General features: G+C 37.2%; 2 protein-coding genes across 6 annotated transcripts in view; one reads left to right on the forward strand and one right to left on the reverse strand.

The window, feature by feature from the left end:
- Window positions 1-323: 323 nt before the first annotated feature.
- RPS6 (ribosomal protein S6) lies at window positions 324-4,617 on the forward strand. Its single transcript, XM_033123719.1, has 6 exons — window positions 324-418; window positions 957-1,088; window positions 1,614-1,824; window positions 2,026-2,172; window positions 4,225-4,382; window positions 4,483-4,617. The coding sequence occupies exons 1-6, from the start codon at window positions 413-415 to the stop codon at window positions 4,576-4,578; spliced, it is 750 nt and encodes a 249-aa protein (XP_032979610.1). The 5' UTR covers window positions 324-412; the 3' UTR covers window positions 4,579-4,617.
- A 129-nt stretch (window positions 4,618-4,746) lies between these two features.
- DENND4C (DENN domain containing 4C) overlaps window positions 4,747-16,150 on the reverse strand; it is a 101,269-nt gene continuing 89,865 nt past the window's right edge. For all 5 annotated transcript variants that reach the window (XM_033123718.1, XM_033123716.1, XM_033123717.1 and 2 more), the window contains 3 exons: window positions 9,788-9,938; window positions 8,062-8,126; window positions 4,747-7,849 (listed from right to left, as the gene is read on the reverse strand). In XM_033123718.1, coding sequence (XP_032979609.1) covers window positions 7,713-7,849; window positions 8,062-8,126; window positions 9,788-9,938 — 353 coding nt within the window. In that variant the 3' untranslated portion in view covers window positions 4,747-7,712. The remainder of the gene's footprint in view (window positions 7,850-8,061; window positions 8,127-9,787; window positions 9,939-16,150) is intronic.

The following is a 16,150-nucleotide window of genomic DNA, read 5'->3' on the forward strand; positions in this document are numbered from 1 at the left end:
CGCTCCCGAACTGGCAATCTTCCCATGGAGTCTGAAGTACAGGAGAGCCCAAGAGAGCTAAACTCCGGTCCCGCCATCCTTCTTTGGTAGTAGCATCAGATAAAGAGTGTCCACACCGAGTTGAACTAGCCCAGGGAAACATCAGGCAAAGGAGAGTCTAACCTTCAGAACTAAATCTGGCCGCCACGATAAATCTCCGACACAGATGCGGCCGTGACTCCCCTAGTACCGAGTACTCCTCACGACTGCTGCTTAGCCCCACCCCCGGAAGTGCCGCCTGCCCATGGTCACTTCCGCTATCCCAGTTTTTTTTTTCCTATCTCGCGAGAACTGGAAGTGCCTATGTGATCTGGGCTAAGCGGAAGTCGGGCCTCTTTTTCGTGGCGCCTCGGAGGCCGTCGGCTGCTTCAGGATGAAGGTTAGAAGCTGTGGCGGTTGTTGTACTATGCTTGGGGAATGGGCATCGAGCCTCAGAACACGGTGTTGCCGTAGTCGTAGCTTTCCAAAGCGCTGGCTCTAGGTAGAGAAGGGTCTGAGGTGGGAGAAAGCTCGCCCTTATGGGGCCAGAGCTCCTTGAGAGAGCGGATGTCGAGCGATTGCCGCTAGAGCTGCGCCGGGCGAGAACGCCATGGTGGCGTCCTCGGGCCCAGCCGGGACAGATACGCCCGCTGCCCAGTTGGCCAGGCCTGGGTCGGGTTCCTTACTCCTGAGTGTGTGAACGGGTATGGAGCACCATTCGCTCCCGCAGTCATTCCACAGGGCTTGAAAAACGTGTCTTATTTTTAGAGCGGTGTTTGTACGTTATTACGCACACGTGCTTTAGTGAATAAAACCGATCTCTCACGTTTTCTGCTGATTGTGTGGGAATGAAATGAGAGGCTTTTTGCAGTGGAATACCTTGGTGGTGGTTCTGCAGTTTTCATAAAATTTTTTTTTTCCCCCCGTTTCATTCTTAGCTGAACATCTCTTTCCCAGCCACTGGCTGCCAGAAACTCATTGAAGTGGACGATGAACGCAAACTTCGTACGTTTTATGAGAAGCGTATGGCCACAGAAGTTGCTGCTGATGCTCTGGGTGAAGAATGGAAGGTAAGATTACCAACCATATTGAATTGTTGCAGATAGTATTGAAGAGAAGTGGTAAACGCTGTTGGTAATTGTATAATGGGGTTCAAACTCTGGGTCCTATATGGCTGATCTTGGGTTAGTTTCTTCCAAATGACATCTTTGTAAGATAGACCTATCGCCTGGCAGGGTTGTGTAGATCAAATGGGAGAATAAATTGTACATAGTTGTGCTGCAAGCTAATCTCCGAAGGGTATCTTTAAAAATGCCAAGAAGGGGTGTTTCTGATTTGTTGCTTGTTGATACTTGGGTTTCTTAACATAATCTTTCTCCTTCTGGATCTGTTACCTCTAGAAAAACCGGTTAGAAGTATGGCTTGATTGAAAAGAATTTGCTAATTGAACTTGTCAAATATTGGAAACTGAGACAAAATTGAGAGATTGGAGAAAAGTTTAAGTTGTTTCATATTGGCCTTAATCTATTTCCTCAAATTGAGGGTGTATTTCATAGAGGCCGTAATTCCTTATTTTATGATGTTATGTTCTGCAGGGTTATGTGGTTCGAATCAGTGGTGGGAACGACAAACAAGGTTTCCCCATGAAGCAGGGTGTCTTGACCCATGGCCGTGTCCGCCTGCTCCTGAGTAAGGGGCATTCCTGTTATAGACCAAGGAGGACTGGAGAAAGAAAGCGCAAATCGGTTCGGGGTTGCATTGTGGATGCCAATCTGAGTGTTCTCAACTTGGTCATTGTAAAAAAAGGTGAGGGTTGTGTTCGTGGCTGCAGTCTTTTTGACATTGATTTAAAGCTGGTTAAAGCACTTGGTTTTTAACTTGCAGTGCCCACAATTTGACCAGTGGAGTTTATTTTGTTTTTGTTTGTTTTAATCAATGTATAAACAGTAACTTAGGGTTCTTTGTTAGGGAATTGAATTAGAATTTCTTTGTTCACTTGTCTTTTAGGGGAGAAAGATATTCCTGGTCTCACTGATACTACTGTGCCTCGTCGCCTGGGGCCTAAAAGAGCTAGCAGAATTCGCAAACTTTTCAATCTCTCTAAAGAAGATGATGTCCGCCAGTATGTTGTGAGAAAGCCCCTAAACAAAGAAGGTAGGAGAAATTATGCAGTTTAGGGCAAATTTCAGTAATTTGTCGGCAGTGTTGTGTGTGCATATTCGCTATTTTCCTGGAGTTTTTAGGATATTGGAGAGGGTCAAGATAATGCTATTGGTATACATTAAGTTCATTGCTTTTGGATTAAGAGTTGAACGAATGATAGAAAATTCTAGGACTATAATTGAATGTGCTCTCACCCCACACAATTGAGCTTTTTTCATATCAGAGGTTCTATTTTTTGTTGTTTACAAAAGAAATTTCATCTGGGATGCGGATAGCAAAGTAAGAGTTGTGAGAATTAGAAGTTATTAATATACTGTGTTCAGAATATTGGGGAACAGGCATTTGGGATTTTGGAGTTTTGTATTTTAAAAAAGGCATGTTAAGCCACATAACCCATCACCAGTGAGGTTGTGGCAGTGATGCTCTAACAGTATTTCTGTAGTGAAATGAATGTTTTCATTAAACGGAATAAATGGTCTGTCAGTCCAGGTTGGGTTTTTCTGAGAAATCTGGGGAAAAAAATTGGTTGGGTTTTGATTCAGGACTGGGGACTTAAACCTATACCTGGCATATACCGTATTTCCCTGAAAATAAGACCTAACAGGAAAATAAGCCGTAGCATGATTTTTCAGGATGACATCCCCTGAACACAAGCCCTAATACGTCTTTTGGAGCAAAGATTAATATAAGACCCGGTCTTATTTTCGGGAAAACACGGTAATAAGTGCTCATCGGTTACTCATTTCAGATACTTGGACACCACCTATGTGCTTAGTACTCAAGTGTCGAAGATACAATGTAGACAAATTATCATAAACTTAAAAACATTTAAAAAAATAATTGGCAGCTATATCGGAGTTTCCCATAGTCGTGCTTTTGGAAATACCATCAGTATAGTAAGTGTGCTAGTTGATAGGTGTTTAGATGATGGTTCTTGTGTCTTTATATTAAGGGATCGTTTATCTTACTTTAAGCATAAGTTGAATAATGAATACTTAGAATATTTACCTGAAGTATTACTCCCACAAGGTGCCACAAATGATTAAATCTGAAAAGACCTCTGAAGATCTATAATCCATAGAATATTGAAGTATAAATCAGTTAGACTAAAGGAAGATATTCTATGAAGAACACGTCACATTTTGATGTTTATGGCTTAGTTCCCCAGATTGGCAGGAAAAGAGATTCAAGCTAAATGGGACTTCAAAGCAAGGTGAGATAGTGAAGACAATCTAATAGTGGAAGGAAAAGCAAAGTGACTAGAAAAACCTTGGGAGTATGACTTCCTTGTTAAGTAACCTAAATTTACATGATCTTGGCATCCAAACTATAGGTATGGCTTAACTTTGGAGGATTAAATGTGCTAATTAAGGAAAATACTGACACTTAGTAAATAAAGTTAGCCTGGTTACTTTTTAGAAGGGTTTCTCAGTTTTCCTTTTATTCTTTTTTTTTTTAAATAAAGTTATTTGTAATTTTTTTTTAATAAATTTTATTGGGGAACTGTGTTTCTCCAGGGCCCATCAGCTCCAAGTCGTTGTCCTTCAATCTAGTTGTGGAGGGCACAGCTCATCTCCAAGTCCAGTCGCCATTTTCAATCTTTAGTTGCAGGGGGTGCAGCCCACCATCCCATGTGGGGATGGAACCGACAACTTTGTTGTTGAGAGCCTGCACTCTAACCAACTGAGCCATCCAGCCACCCTGGAGCTCAACGGCAGCTTGTTGTCTTCAATCTAGTTGTAGAGGGTGCAGCTCACTGGCAATGTGGGAATTGAACCGGCAGCCCTGTTCAGAGCTCACGCTCTAACCAACTGAGCCGTCCAGCCACCCCAGTTTTCCTTTTATTCTGACAAAATTTAGCCCATCTTGGATTTTTGTTGACTGGTATTTCAAGTTATAGAAAAGTTCAAATTTGATTTAAAAGGCCTCATACAAGTAAGTTTTTATAGATACTAAGTGAAATTTGCATCTGTTTCTAAAGTGTAGCTGTGGGTCCTGATGAACAAGGGTCATGAGAAGTGATTAAGTCGTTTAAATTTTTAGGTAAGAAACCTAGAACCAAAGCACCCAAGATTCAGCGTCTTGTTACTCCACGAGTCCTGCAACACAAACGTCGGCGTATTGCTCTGAAGAAACAGCGTACTAAGAAAAATAAGGAAGAGGCTGCAGAATATGCTAAACTTTTGGCCAAGAGAATGAAGGTCAGTCTAAGATGATTGGAGTGAAGGTGGGGAGTCAGACCCAGTTTTCAGTTTTATTTTCAATGTAGACGGGTTTTGACTGCTATTTTGTTTTGTTTAGGAGGCCAAAGAAAAACGCCAGGAACAGATTGCCAAGAGACGCAGGCTGTCTTCTCTGAGAGCTTCTACCTCTAAGTCTGAGTCCAGTCAAAAATGAGATTTTCTAAGAGTAACAAATAAATAAGATCAGACATCATATCTCCTTTATTGTAAACTTATTTTCATTGATGGTAAAACTTACAAAAATGAACAGAAAGAAACAGGTCTCAGGAAGGGGGGGATATTGTGTACAGCAATCTAATGATGGATAAAAGTCTATAGGGGATACTTGGAAGTGATAGTCTCCTCAATTCAGACTGGGACCATCCTATGGCAGTGGAATCTGAAAGATGGCCAGGACAGGGTTTCTCTTGGAATCTGGGTGGCTCGGGAAGATGCTTAGTGTAGGGCATTTTCAGCAGCAGGGAACAATTTCAGATAAAAAAAATGACTAGGGCTATTATTAATCTTTTGTACACTTTATTTTGAGGAATACAGTTTTTATTAAAGATCTATACACAGTACATGAAAAGTGTCCTTATGAAGATGGACATTTGTCATACGTAAAAAAGATAATGGTTAAAAGCTGTTAATGGATACCATTTTGAAACAGTTCTCAAAGTTCTAAAAACCAGTGCAAATTTACTGCATTAACCAACAGAAGGCTTTTCAACTCGTGCATTCATTGTTATGCTTTTATTCTATTTCACATTCTGAACAAGACCGGATCTATTTAAGAAACAGATCAATGAAGGATGCACAAAGAGAAAGTAGTATACTTTTTCTAATGTGCCATTTCTAGTTTCTGTGATAACTGCAGTTAGAACTACCCTTTACAGACTTTAAGGGTCTTAAAAAGAAGGCACATTAGGCTTTAACAGTGAAGAAAAAGGGCTCCTTATTTGCTGAAATATTTTAACCACAGGTGAGTAAAATCTTCAAATTCTAGCATGTAGACAGAAGTTGCTATGTAAGGCCACTAATACCAGTCCCGGGACCATAACTGAGAACCAAGATTCTTAGTCAACACTACGAAGATCCCTATTGCTCTTAATACACGGTTATTAGTTACATAACATGAAGTCTCAATTGGCAATTGACAGTGTAAATCAAAGTTCAACTTAAAACGCAAAAAGGGCAAATGAATGTAGCATTTTTAAAGATATCCAAAACAAAAAGGACTGACATTCTATAGTCATAAGGGATAAATTAAGGCCAAAAGGCAACTAGTATATATGTAATACTGCGTTTCCCAAAAAATATGACCTAGCCGGACCATCAGCTCTAATGCATCTTTTGGAGCTAAAACATAAGACCTGGTCTTATATAATACCCAGTCTTATTCTAATATAATTTCTTATTCTAATAGTTTTTGCTCCAAAAGACGCATTAGAGCTGATGGTCCAGCTAGGTCTTATTTTGGGGGAAACAGCCCAGAATTCTGTATTAGCCAGTATATGGTTGATTCTAATACACAAAATGAACTACCCTGCTTTCTGCGTGTAGTCCCTAAAGTGGACATAAGACTGGCCTAGACTATTCTAACTCAAGAAGAATTTTAGCAGATTTAAGAATGAGAACTTTGTAAAAAGGGATGTTAATGATACAGCATGCTATAATCAACCCACAAAATGTGTAAGGAGATCATTATAGGTTGGGGGTTTGTTTTGGTTTTAGTGGGACGTGCTTTGGTAAGAAAAGATCACAAAGGTTTGCATTAATTGTATACATTTCAGGAGCTTTTAAAATGTAACAGGCAAGACAGCAAACTTAAAGATTTTTCTTTTCATTCAACATCAATTTTTTTATATCCATGGGTAATTACAAACTCTGTTGGGAGAATAAGTTATTAAGCATTAAAACTAGTACCAAGTCTTACCTTGAAAAAATACATACTCTGAAACAGTGCAAAAGATCAATTTTTAAGGTAATGAGAATTGTACATAATTTCTGACAATTTCTTCCACTAAGCACTTTAATAATAAAATGAAACGAGTTCTACAAAGGTCAAATTAACCCTGAAATGTTGGAAGACTGGTACAGTAACAATGTGTAAAAGATTACACCAGGTGTGCTGTTAACTACCTGCAAACTTTTTTTGTATGAACTGATTTAGTCATGTAATTGCTATAAAAGCGCACAATCAGTGGCTTTTCAAGCCGTGCAGTTAAGGCAATCTTACTGTTCTTAGGGATGTTTTCAACAAAAGGCATAATGTCAGGCGTGTGAGGTCATGATTCTCTTAAACCTACTACCAACAAGCTCAATAAGCTTTAACGTTTTAAGACTTAATTGATTCATTCTAAAAAACAGTATTTACAAATGCACAAATGAGCATATAAATCTATTATACAAGAATAAAACTGCAGTGCAAGTTTATCCCACAGGTTTTAAAAGTGACCAATAGCAACCATTTACTACTGTGCCTGAACAATTTCAGGTCCAAAGACAATATATACAAGCATTTTAAGCATGTTCCAATTTTGTGATGTATGAAGCTGATTTAAATTTAAACTATCTGATTGGCTCATTCCAATTTTAAAGCTGTTGCATATTAACATGGTATTGGGAAGATGGAAGGAAGTAACTGGGTAGTAAAGATACAATCCATTAAGAAAGGTAATACACAATATGAAGGGTGAAGAAATATATTAAAATTAAAGTCAAAGGCAAGGCAGTTGTCATCAGACTTTCAGGTAATTTTGAGATTAATGACTACAGATGAGTTGTAGTAGTAGTCATTTAATAAACCCCTTTCAGAAAATTGCAACATGCAATCTAAAAATTTTAATAAATATAATATGGCTGTATATACACATGCCTACACAGCCACACATATATACACACACAAATGAAGAGTTGCTCCTATAAAATTGAGATATTTCGTTTGTTACAGGGTTGGGCAAGTTTACATTAATTTGCCATTCCCCAAACCCTGTATCTTCAAATATAAACAAAACGCCAAGAAGGAATATAGTTTCTCATCAAACTACTACAAATAACAGAAATCCAACAGTTTCAGCAGAGGCAGATAGTTTCAGAAGGTGTAAATTTTCAACAATACACCCTGGGGCATTTTAATGTCATTTTTACTTTGTAAGATGATTCAATATTAATTACATTTCATTATATATTATCCCAAGAGTTACTTCATTTCAGTTTTCACCAAGTCTTGGTATTTGGAACAAACCTTGAATGTTTCCAGACTGAATCCATTCCCCCAGCTTTGGGTCAGAAATCTAGTGAATCTGTTTAAATGAGAGGTGCTCCAAAACACTTCCTGCACCACTCCACACTGACACTTGGTGGGACATCAATTTTCTGCAATTTTTCAAGGATTTCTGAAGACAGACTATTGTATGCAACTCCATATTCATTATCAAAAGCCTCTGAAAGACATTTTCAAAAATTCAGTTGGAATTTGTTTAAGAAAACAAAAGCAATGTATTTAAAAATGGTAGTCCTTTATGTACATATTTAAACTGCATATTCAAAAGTAGAAATCTTTCTAAAGGCATGTATATTTACCCATACCAGTTACAATTTTCTAAATTCAGAAAATAAAACTAAACCTCTAATAACCCCTAATTAACCAACTTACCAATATCAATATTCTCTCTTCCGAGAGATACTAATGATAAGAAGAGGATTTCTCTGTATAAACTCCTATAAAACAAAACAAACATTTTAAAGTTAATGGTCAAACAGCATAAAACTACATGAAGTTTTTGAAAATGGTTAAAAAAAAAAAAAGATTTTAACTTCTGTGGTCTAGTTAGCAGTAATGTACTTGTGTCAAATGTCCTGGTTTTGATATTGTACTACAGTTACATGATGTCTCCTTTGGGGGAAGCTGGGGGAAGGGTAAACTGAACTCTGAATTAGTTTTGCAACTTTGCGAGTATTTCAAATTAAAAAGTTAATGGGCATAAAGTTTCACAACACCAAAGACAATTAAAAATGGCTTATTTTAACTTCATTATAGTTTTTAAAAATATAACAACTCTCCTAATTTCTCCTTAAAATTTACAAAAGCAGTCTTCTCTCGTCTTTTGCCACTTGACAAAGTAACAGATTAATTTCTAAATTAGGGATCTAAAATCCTTGGACATAAATGTGAAAGATAGTGTGGTCTCTTTGCTATATAATCCAACAGTAAAGGAGAAATTTTATTGGCCTTTATTGTGACATAAAAATGTCACAAATGAAACCTTAAAAATGAGCTTCATGGCTCAGTTGTTGACAATGAGGACAACTTAAGAAATGAACTGAATTTTGAGTATTTAACACAGAACAAAAATTAGAGGGGCAGGCCCGGTGGCTCAGGCGGTTAGAGCTCCGTGCTCCTAACTCCGAAGGCTGCCGATTCAGTTCCCACATGGGCCAGTGGGCTCTCAACCACAAGGTTGCCAGTTCAACTCCCGCAAGGGATGGTGGGCTCCGCCCCCTGCAACTAACAACAGTAACTGGACCTGCAGCTGAGCTGTGCCCTCCACAGCTAAGACTGAAAGAACAACAATTTGACTTGGAAAAAACCCTGGAAGTACACACTGTTCCCCAATAAAGTCCTGTTCCCCTTCCCCAATAAAAAAAAAATCTTAAAAAAAAAAAATTAGAGAACAATGCTGATTCTGATCACACTCCATGTACTGTAGCTTTTCTTTAGAAGCCGTAACAGGTCATTTCTAATATCCTTCCCTGCCTTTACACTACAGATGGTTGAAAACTAGTGGCTGTTTAGACTGATGGAGGTCATCTCCATCTCAACTGTTGCGATTTCAAGATAATCGATCCATTTTCATGATCAGTTCTTGCACTAGGCTTTTCTGAAGCTCTCACTGCAAAATTCAATTATGCTGACACCGATGAGTGCTGATGCAAGCATGTTAGCAGACAACAGTAAGAAGATCAGGACCGCTCCATATACTTTCTTTGTTTCCATCACCTTCCTAAATTGTTTTCACTCCTAAACCGATTTTTTTTTACATCCACAAGTAAAGATGTGTGGGTATGACGGCCTGAACAGACAGTACATATGTATAACACCTATGTTAACAAATTCATAGAGGGTTTCCAGTGAATAGCAGTAACGTTCCCCAAACATTCAGTACACTTTAGACATAAATGAATTACCTCCTAACATTTAATGTATCACCTCCAGACAGATACTTTATGTTAGTGTGCAAGTATGAATGTGTACATTTTGGTAGCACTTTCTACAACAATCAGATGTTCCACAGTATGTTTCTTTTACAACTAGAGGTATTTAAAAAGCATTTTTTTTTTAAACATGACATTATTTTGATTGGCAAGTAGAGGATTATTACCTTTGTCTTTTCTTGTCTGGCTTCATCTGCTGTAAAAGCAGGTTGATGGGTTTAAGAACATCATTATGTTGAATACTCTGCCTGATGGTTTCTACTAAAGTGCTTGTTGCTTCTTGTTCCTCTGACAGAAGAGACGATTTCTTTTCAGAATCTAATAAGAACACAATAATCAAGAATATGTTTATCCACTCTAATTATTAAGGAAGTGTTTTTCCAGAGTTGTAGCATTTTCTAGTTTTCTATTCAACACTGTCTCCCCCTTAACTAGTAAAATTACGTGGCAATGTGACCAGCTAAAAAATATTTTTCCTGCTTTCTTAAGATAAGAGAGACCTGTCTCTTTGCCCTTTCCCTGAACACAGGGCTTCCTACTGGAGGCTGGTATGTAATAGTTTGTACTCCAGCAGCCCTCTTGTGATGATGAAGCAACCTTTACTGATGGAAAAGCACACACAACAGAAGGAGCCTAATGACAGAGAAGTTGCTTGGAGTGTCTACTTCATAACTTCGTATGTGAGAGAATAATCTTGATGCATTTACGCTTCTGTTATTTTCTAGTAAATATAACAGAGTATAATCCTAATTTCTAGCAAATATAGTAGAGTATAATCCTTGATAAAACGCTTATTCTAGAATTATTAAGAACATTTATATGGATTTCACAGATTACAAAAGTGCTTCAGTGGTATACCAGTATTGAATCATACCAACGTTAAAAATACACAAAATCAACAATGTGGTCTTGGCCCAGAAAAAGGGAAAAGTTTAATGCAGCAGCCATACAATTTTGTTTACAACCACATTAGCTGAGATGGACTATGTATCCAATAACTCCCAGTCAGCCTCATTCTCAGTGCCTCTCATAAAGCAAGCTGCTGTATTTATCATACAACACAGCCCCTTAATAAAGGCAACTAGTAATACTTCATTTGTGTTCAACTAAAGAAACAGCAAAATTCTCTGTTATAATACAAGAGGAAATACTAGCTACTATAGGTTTTGATCCTAGCTCTTCTATCTGCTAAATGATTACATTGGAATAGATTTGATTTTCATGCTATGTTGTGATTTTAGAACCTAACCCAAATATACGACTTCACTGCTTCTCCTTTAATTCAATTTTTTAAAGTAACCCCTTTATTGAGATAATTCCCAAACCATTCAATTCACCCATTTAAACTATACAATTCAGTGGTTTTAGTATATTCTGAGTTGAGCAACCATTATCACAATCAACTTTAGAACATTTTTATCACCACCAAAAGAAACCTACTTATTATATTAGCAGTCACTCAATCTTCCCAACCCCTCAGCCCTACGCAACCTCTAATCTACTTTCCGTCTCCATAGATTTGCCTATTCTGGATATTTCGTATAAATAGAATCACATTTTCTGTGCTCTTTTGTAACTGACTTCTTCTATAATGTTTTAAAATTCATACATGGTGTAGCATGTACCAGTATTCATTAATTTTTATTGCCAAATAATATTCCATTGTATAGGTATACCATACTTTATCCATTCATCAGTTGATGGACATTTATGTTGTTTCCACTGTTTGGCTATTAAGAAAAATGCTGCAAAGAACAATGTGTTTTTATGTGGATGTATGTTTTTGCTTGGGCATATACCTAAGAGAACAAGTGTTGTGTCATATGGTAATTTTATTTTGAGAAACTGTGAAACCATTTTCCAGAGCAGCTGCACTATTTTTTATTTCAATCAGCAATGTATGAGGGTGCCAATTTCTTTATAATCTCACCACTTGTTAGTATCTGTCCTTTTGATTACAGCCCATCTAATGAGTGTGAATAGTATCTCTTTGTGGTTTTGATTTGGATGTTCTTGGTATCTAGTAAAAGATACTGAGCATCTTTTCATTTGCTTTTGGCCCCGAGTCCATCTTTGGAGAACTGTGTATTCAGATCCCGCTATGCTCTGAATGTTTGTCTCTCCCCAAAATTCTTATGTTGGAAACCTAATGCCCAACGTATTAGGAGGTGAAGCCTTTGGGAGGTAATAAGGTCATGAGGGCAGAGTCGTCACAAATGGTTAGTGCCCTTTAAAAAAAAAAGGCATCAAAGAGACCCTTTCTGCCATATGAGGATATAAAGAGAAGTCTGCAATCCTGAAGAGGGAACTCAACTGATCATGCGAGCACCCCCATCTTGGACTTGCAGCTTCCAGAACCGAGAAAGACTTGTTTTTTATGAGCTACCCACTTCTGTAGTATTTTGTTATAGCAGCCTGAAAAGACTAAGACGATCCTTTGCCCATTTTTTAAGTGGTTTGTCTTTTATTACTGAGTTGAAAGTGTTCTTTATATATTCTCAGTACAAATTCGTTTTAAGATCTATTATTTGCAAATGTCTTCCCTATTTTATTGTGTAGGTTGACATTTCACTTTTTTGATGGTTTATATTTTAGCACAGAAGTTTTTTATTTTGATGTCCAATTTATTTTTCTTCTTTTGTTCTTGTGCTTTTGGTGATAGTGTATCTAAGATCTTGTCCTACACAAGGTCATGAAGATTTACTCCTGTTTTCTTCAAAGAGTGCTATAGTTTTACTTCTTACATTTGGGTCTATGATCCATTTTGAGTTCGTTTTTATGCATAACTTGAGGAAGCAATCCCATTTTTTTTCTTTACTTTTCTTGCATGTTGCTCCAGTTGTCCCCAGCACCATTTGTCGAAAAGATTATGGTTTACTCACTGAATGATCTAGGAACTATTGCTGAACAACTGACTATACATATAAGGTTTATTTCTGGAAACTCAACTCTATCCTGCTGACCTCTATGTCCATCCCTATGCAGTATCCCACTTTCTTAATTAGTGTAGCTTTGTGCTGAGTTTTCAAATTGAGCAGTATGAGTCCTACAACTTTGTTCTTTTTCAAGATTGTTTGGGCTATTCTGGGACCCTTAATATCCATATGATTTTTAGGAAGGCTTTTCAATTTCTGTAAAAAAAAGCCACCTGGAATTTTGAAAGGAATTTTGCTGAATCTATCATCATTTTGGGAGTATTGCCGTCTTAACAATATTAACTCTTCCAATCCATAAACATGGGGTTTCTTTAGGTCTTCTTTAATTTCTTTCAACAGTGATTTTAGTTTTCAGAGTATAAATTTTGTACTTCTTTTAAGAATTTTATTCTTTTTAATATGATTATAAATGGAATTATTTTCCTAATTTCATTTTTGGATTATTTACTTAATGTATACAGAAATACAGTTCATTTCTGCATATTGATCTTATATCCTGCAACTTTACTGAACTTATTAGTTCAGTCTTTTGTGTTTGTGTGTATTCCTTAGGATTTTCTATATTAAGATCACATAACTGCACATAGTTTTACTTCTTCCTTTCCAATTTGGATGCCTTTTATTTTCTTGCCTAATTGCTCTAGCAGGAACTTCCAGTACAATGATAAACAGAAATGATGAGGAGACATACTTGTCTCGTTCCTATACTTAGGGGGCAAGTATTCAGTCTTTCACCATTAAGTACGATGTCAACTGTGGGTTTTTATAAATACTCAGAATCAAGTTGAGGAAGTTCCTATTTCTAGCTTGAGTGTTTTAACAAAAGGTGATGAAGTTCATCAAATGCTTTAGTCATGCCCATTGAGAAGATCATGTGGATTCTGTCCTTGACACTAATCGATTTTCAATGTTAAACCGACATGGCATGCCTGGGCTAAGCTGCACTTGGTCATGGTTGCACACTCCTTTTTCTATATTGTTGGATTTGGTTTGCTAGTATTTTGGTAAGGATTTTTATGTCCATATTCATGAATGATAAAGATTTTTAGTTTTCTTTTCTTATGGATGTCTTCAGTTTTTGTATTGAGGCCTTCTCACCAAAAGCGCCACTGTTTCCAAGAGTGTTCTCAGGCTTAAACTTCTCCACTCTCTGTTCCAAATAAAGTCATTTCCTTCTGAGAGAATTTCAGAGCTCTCGGTTCTTGTGACCTGCCTTTCCTCCTGGGCATAATCTCCGAGCCACTGCTCTGAAGCTTCCTTGGAGTGACACTCCTGCTTTGTGAACAGGGTGTTGGGTGGGAGCAGCGGCCTGGCTTTACAGCTTGCCTCGCTTGGGACACAGTGAGAAGAACTGGGACCCCCAGTATTCCTGGCTTGCCAAAACAGGGGTAGAATGGCTGCCCAATAAATGGAGGCTGGGTGGAGGAAATGAGCCTCCGCTACCCTGGAATTTTGCCTCTGTGATAACAGAGCTGAGAGGATGAGAATGGCTGGAAGCCTGTCTTTCCCAGGGAGACACCGAAGCCCTTGACTGGGAGCTGGGGGGACAGCAAGTTGTAGCTTAAATGCCACAGAAACTCACTGCTTTTACCGAAATCTAGTATAGTTTCTTGAATAAATGTTTATTCGTTTGCTATAGCCTTAGACTTTTATTTTTTCCCTTTAATAATTTTCACCAATATGGTTGTTTTGCTGGGAAGTGGGTTGCGGAGCTCCTCACACTGCCATTCTAGAAGTCATCACTCATTTAATTCTTATATGTCTTTTAATATTATTTATATGCCAATTCTTCATTTAAAGCAGCCAATCAAGTAAACACAAGGCCATTCTTGAGAGCTCTAAAGTTTATCCCAACAAAAATTGTCAACATTTTGAAACACATCTATTTCAAGATGTGTGGACAGAGCTGATTTCATCTTAAAAAGCTGACTCCATTCTAAAACTAATCTGCCAGAACCCCTGTCCCCTATCTTTGATCCCCCCAGATGGACTCTGCAATGTGTACAGGGGCTTTGGGTTAATCACAAACTATCATTAATCCTTCCTCTCCCATTTAGCCCTATTCCGGAGCAAGGCGCCCTCAGCGTTATCTATCTTTTAACTCGCCATGGCACCAGAGCCCTGGTATCTGGCCCCTTTGCTCCCTTTGATCATTTCTGTTTATCATTGTACTGGAAGTTCCTGCTAGAGCAATTAGGCAAGAAAATAAAAGGCATCCAAATTGGAAAGGAAGAAGTAAAACTATGTGCAGTTATGTGATCTTAATATAGAAAATCCTAAGGAATACACACAAACACAAAAGACTGAACTAATAAGTTCAGTAAAGTTGCAGGATATAAGATCAATATGCAGAAATGAACTGTATTTCTGTATACATTAAGTAAATAATCCAAAAATGAAATTAGGAAAATAATTCCATTTATAATCGTATTAAAAAGAATAAAATTCTTAGGAATCAATTTGATAAAAGAAGTACAAAATTTATACTCTGAAAACTAAAATCATTGTTGAAAGAAATTAAAGACCTAAAGAAACCCCATGTTTATGGATTGGAAGAGTTAATATTGTTAAGACAGCAATACTCCCAAAATGATGATAGATTCAGCAAAATTCCTATCCTGCTGCCACCCAGGACTGCTACCTGTAAGCAAATTCCCTATTAAACGAACAAGCTGGACCTGTCTGCATTGTTTTTTTGTCCTCTCAGCTCCTTCAGCATTTGGGGACAGCTTTGCATACATGGCCCTTTCATGAAACATAAGAGATGCAGGAAAAGAACTAAAGAAATAGCATCTCTAATTCAATTCTTTTCTAGCATACATTTCAGTTACTCTGCTCCTGCCTAAAAACCATTCAAATATCAAAACTAGAACAACAAAAACACAAGAACAACTTAATATATTTTACCATAATTTTTGTGACTGGCATATTTCAAGGGAAAAGACTGGATTATTTTCTTCCAGTTTTAAGTTTAAAAAATTGCAAAGTAGTGATAGATTGTTGAAAAGTACAAAACAATAAAAAAAACATAGAGAGTGAATTTTTCCCTTTCTTTTCTGAATAGCCACAGTTAACAGCTTGGAATATATGGTTTTAGACCTTTTTCTATGTATATGTTAAAAACACGTATGTATTTTTGGTTTTGTTTTTCTGCAAAAAAGATCATATACTGTCCTGGAACCTGCCCTTTTCCACTCAATATAATAATAGTTTGCCAACATTTCAATGTACATTTATCACAATTCTCCTATTAGGTATTTACTTAAAATTTTTATCATTATGAACAATCTCTGTACAGCCACCTTTGTATACTGTATTCCCATAGAAGAGAGTTGTCTTACTGTGATTTCTAAGTTAAAGGGCATCCACAGATTGAATTGGGATGTTTGTTGCACTGTTCTCCAGAACTATATCATTTCACATTTCTAACAGTACATCAAAGTATTCTTTTCCTCCATATCCTCAACAACTGGATATTATTAATCCTTAAAATTTTTTGCCATCCTGATGTATCTAAGTTTATATTTTCTTAAGTTACATTTTATTAAATAATAATGAGATTGAGCCTTTTTTTCATGTTTGTGTAATGGATTG

The sequence above is a fragment of the Rhinolophus ferrumequinum genome, chromosome 12 (assembly GCF_004115265.2).
Source record: "Rhinolophus ferrumequinum isolate MPI-CBG mRhiFer1 chromosome 12, mRhiFer1_v1.p, whole genome shotgun sequence".
NCBI classification, from domain to species: Eukaryota; Metazoa; Chordata; class Mammalia; order Chiroptera; family Rhinolophidae; genus Rhinolophus; species Rhinolophus ferrumequinum.

Bases quoted from the DNA above. Each gene is read 5' to 3' on its own strand.
- RPS6 (XM_033123719.1), top strand. The intron at 1,089-1,613 runs GTAAGATTACCA...TATGTTCTGCAG, and splicing joins CTCTGGGTGAAGAATGGAAG to GGTTATGTGGTTCGAATCAG. The intron at 1,825-2,025 runs GTGAGGGTTGTG...CTTGTCTTTTAG, and splicing joins CTTGGTCATTGTAAAAAAAG to GGGAGAAAGATATTCCTGGT.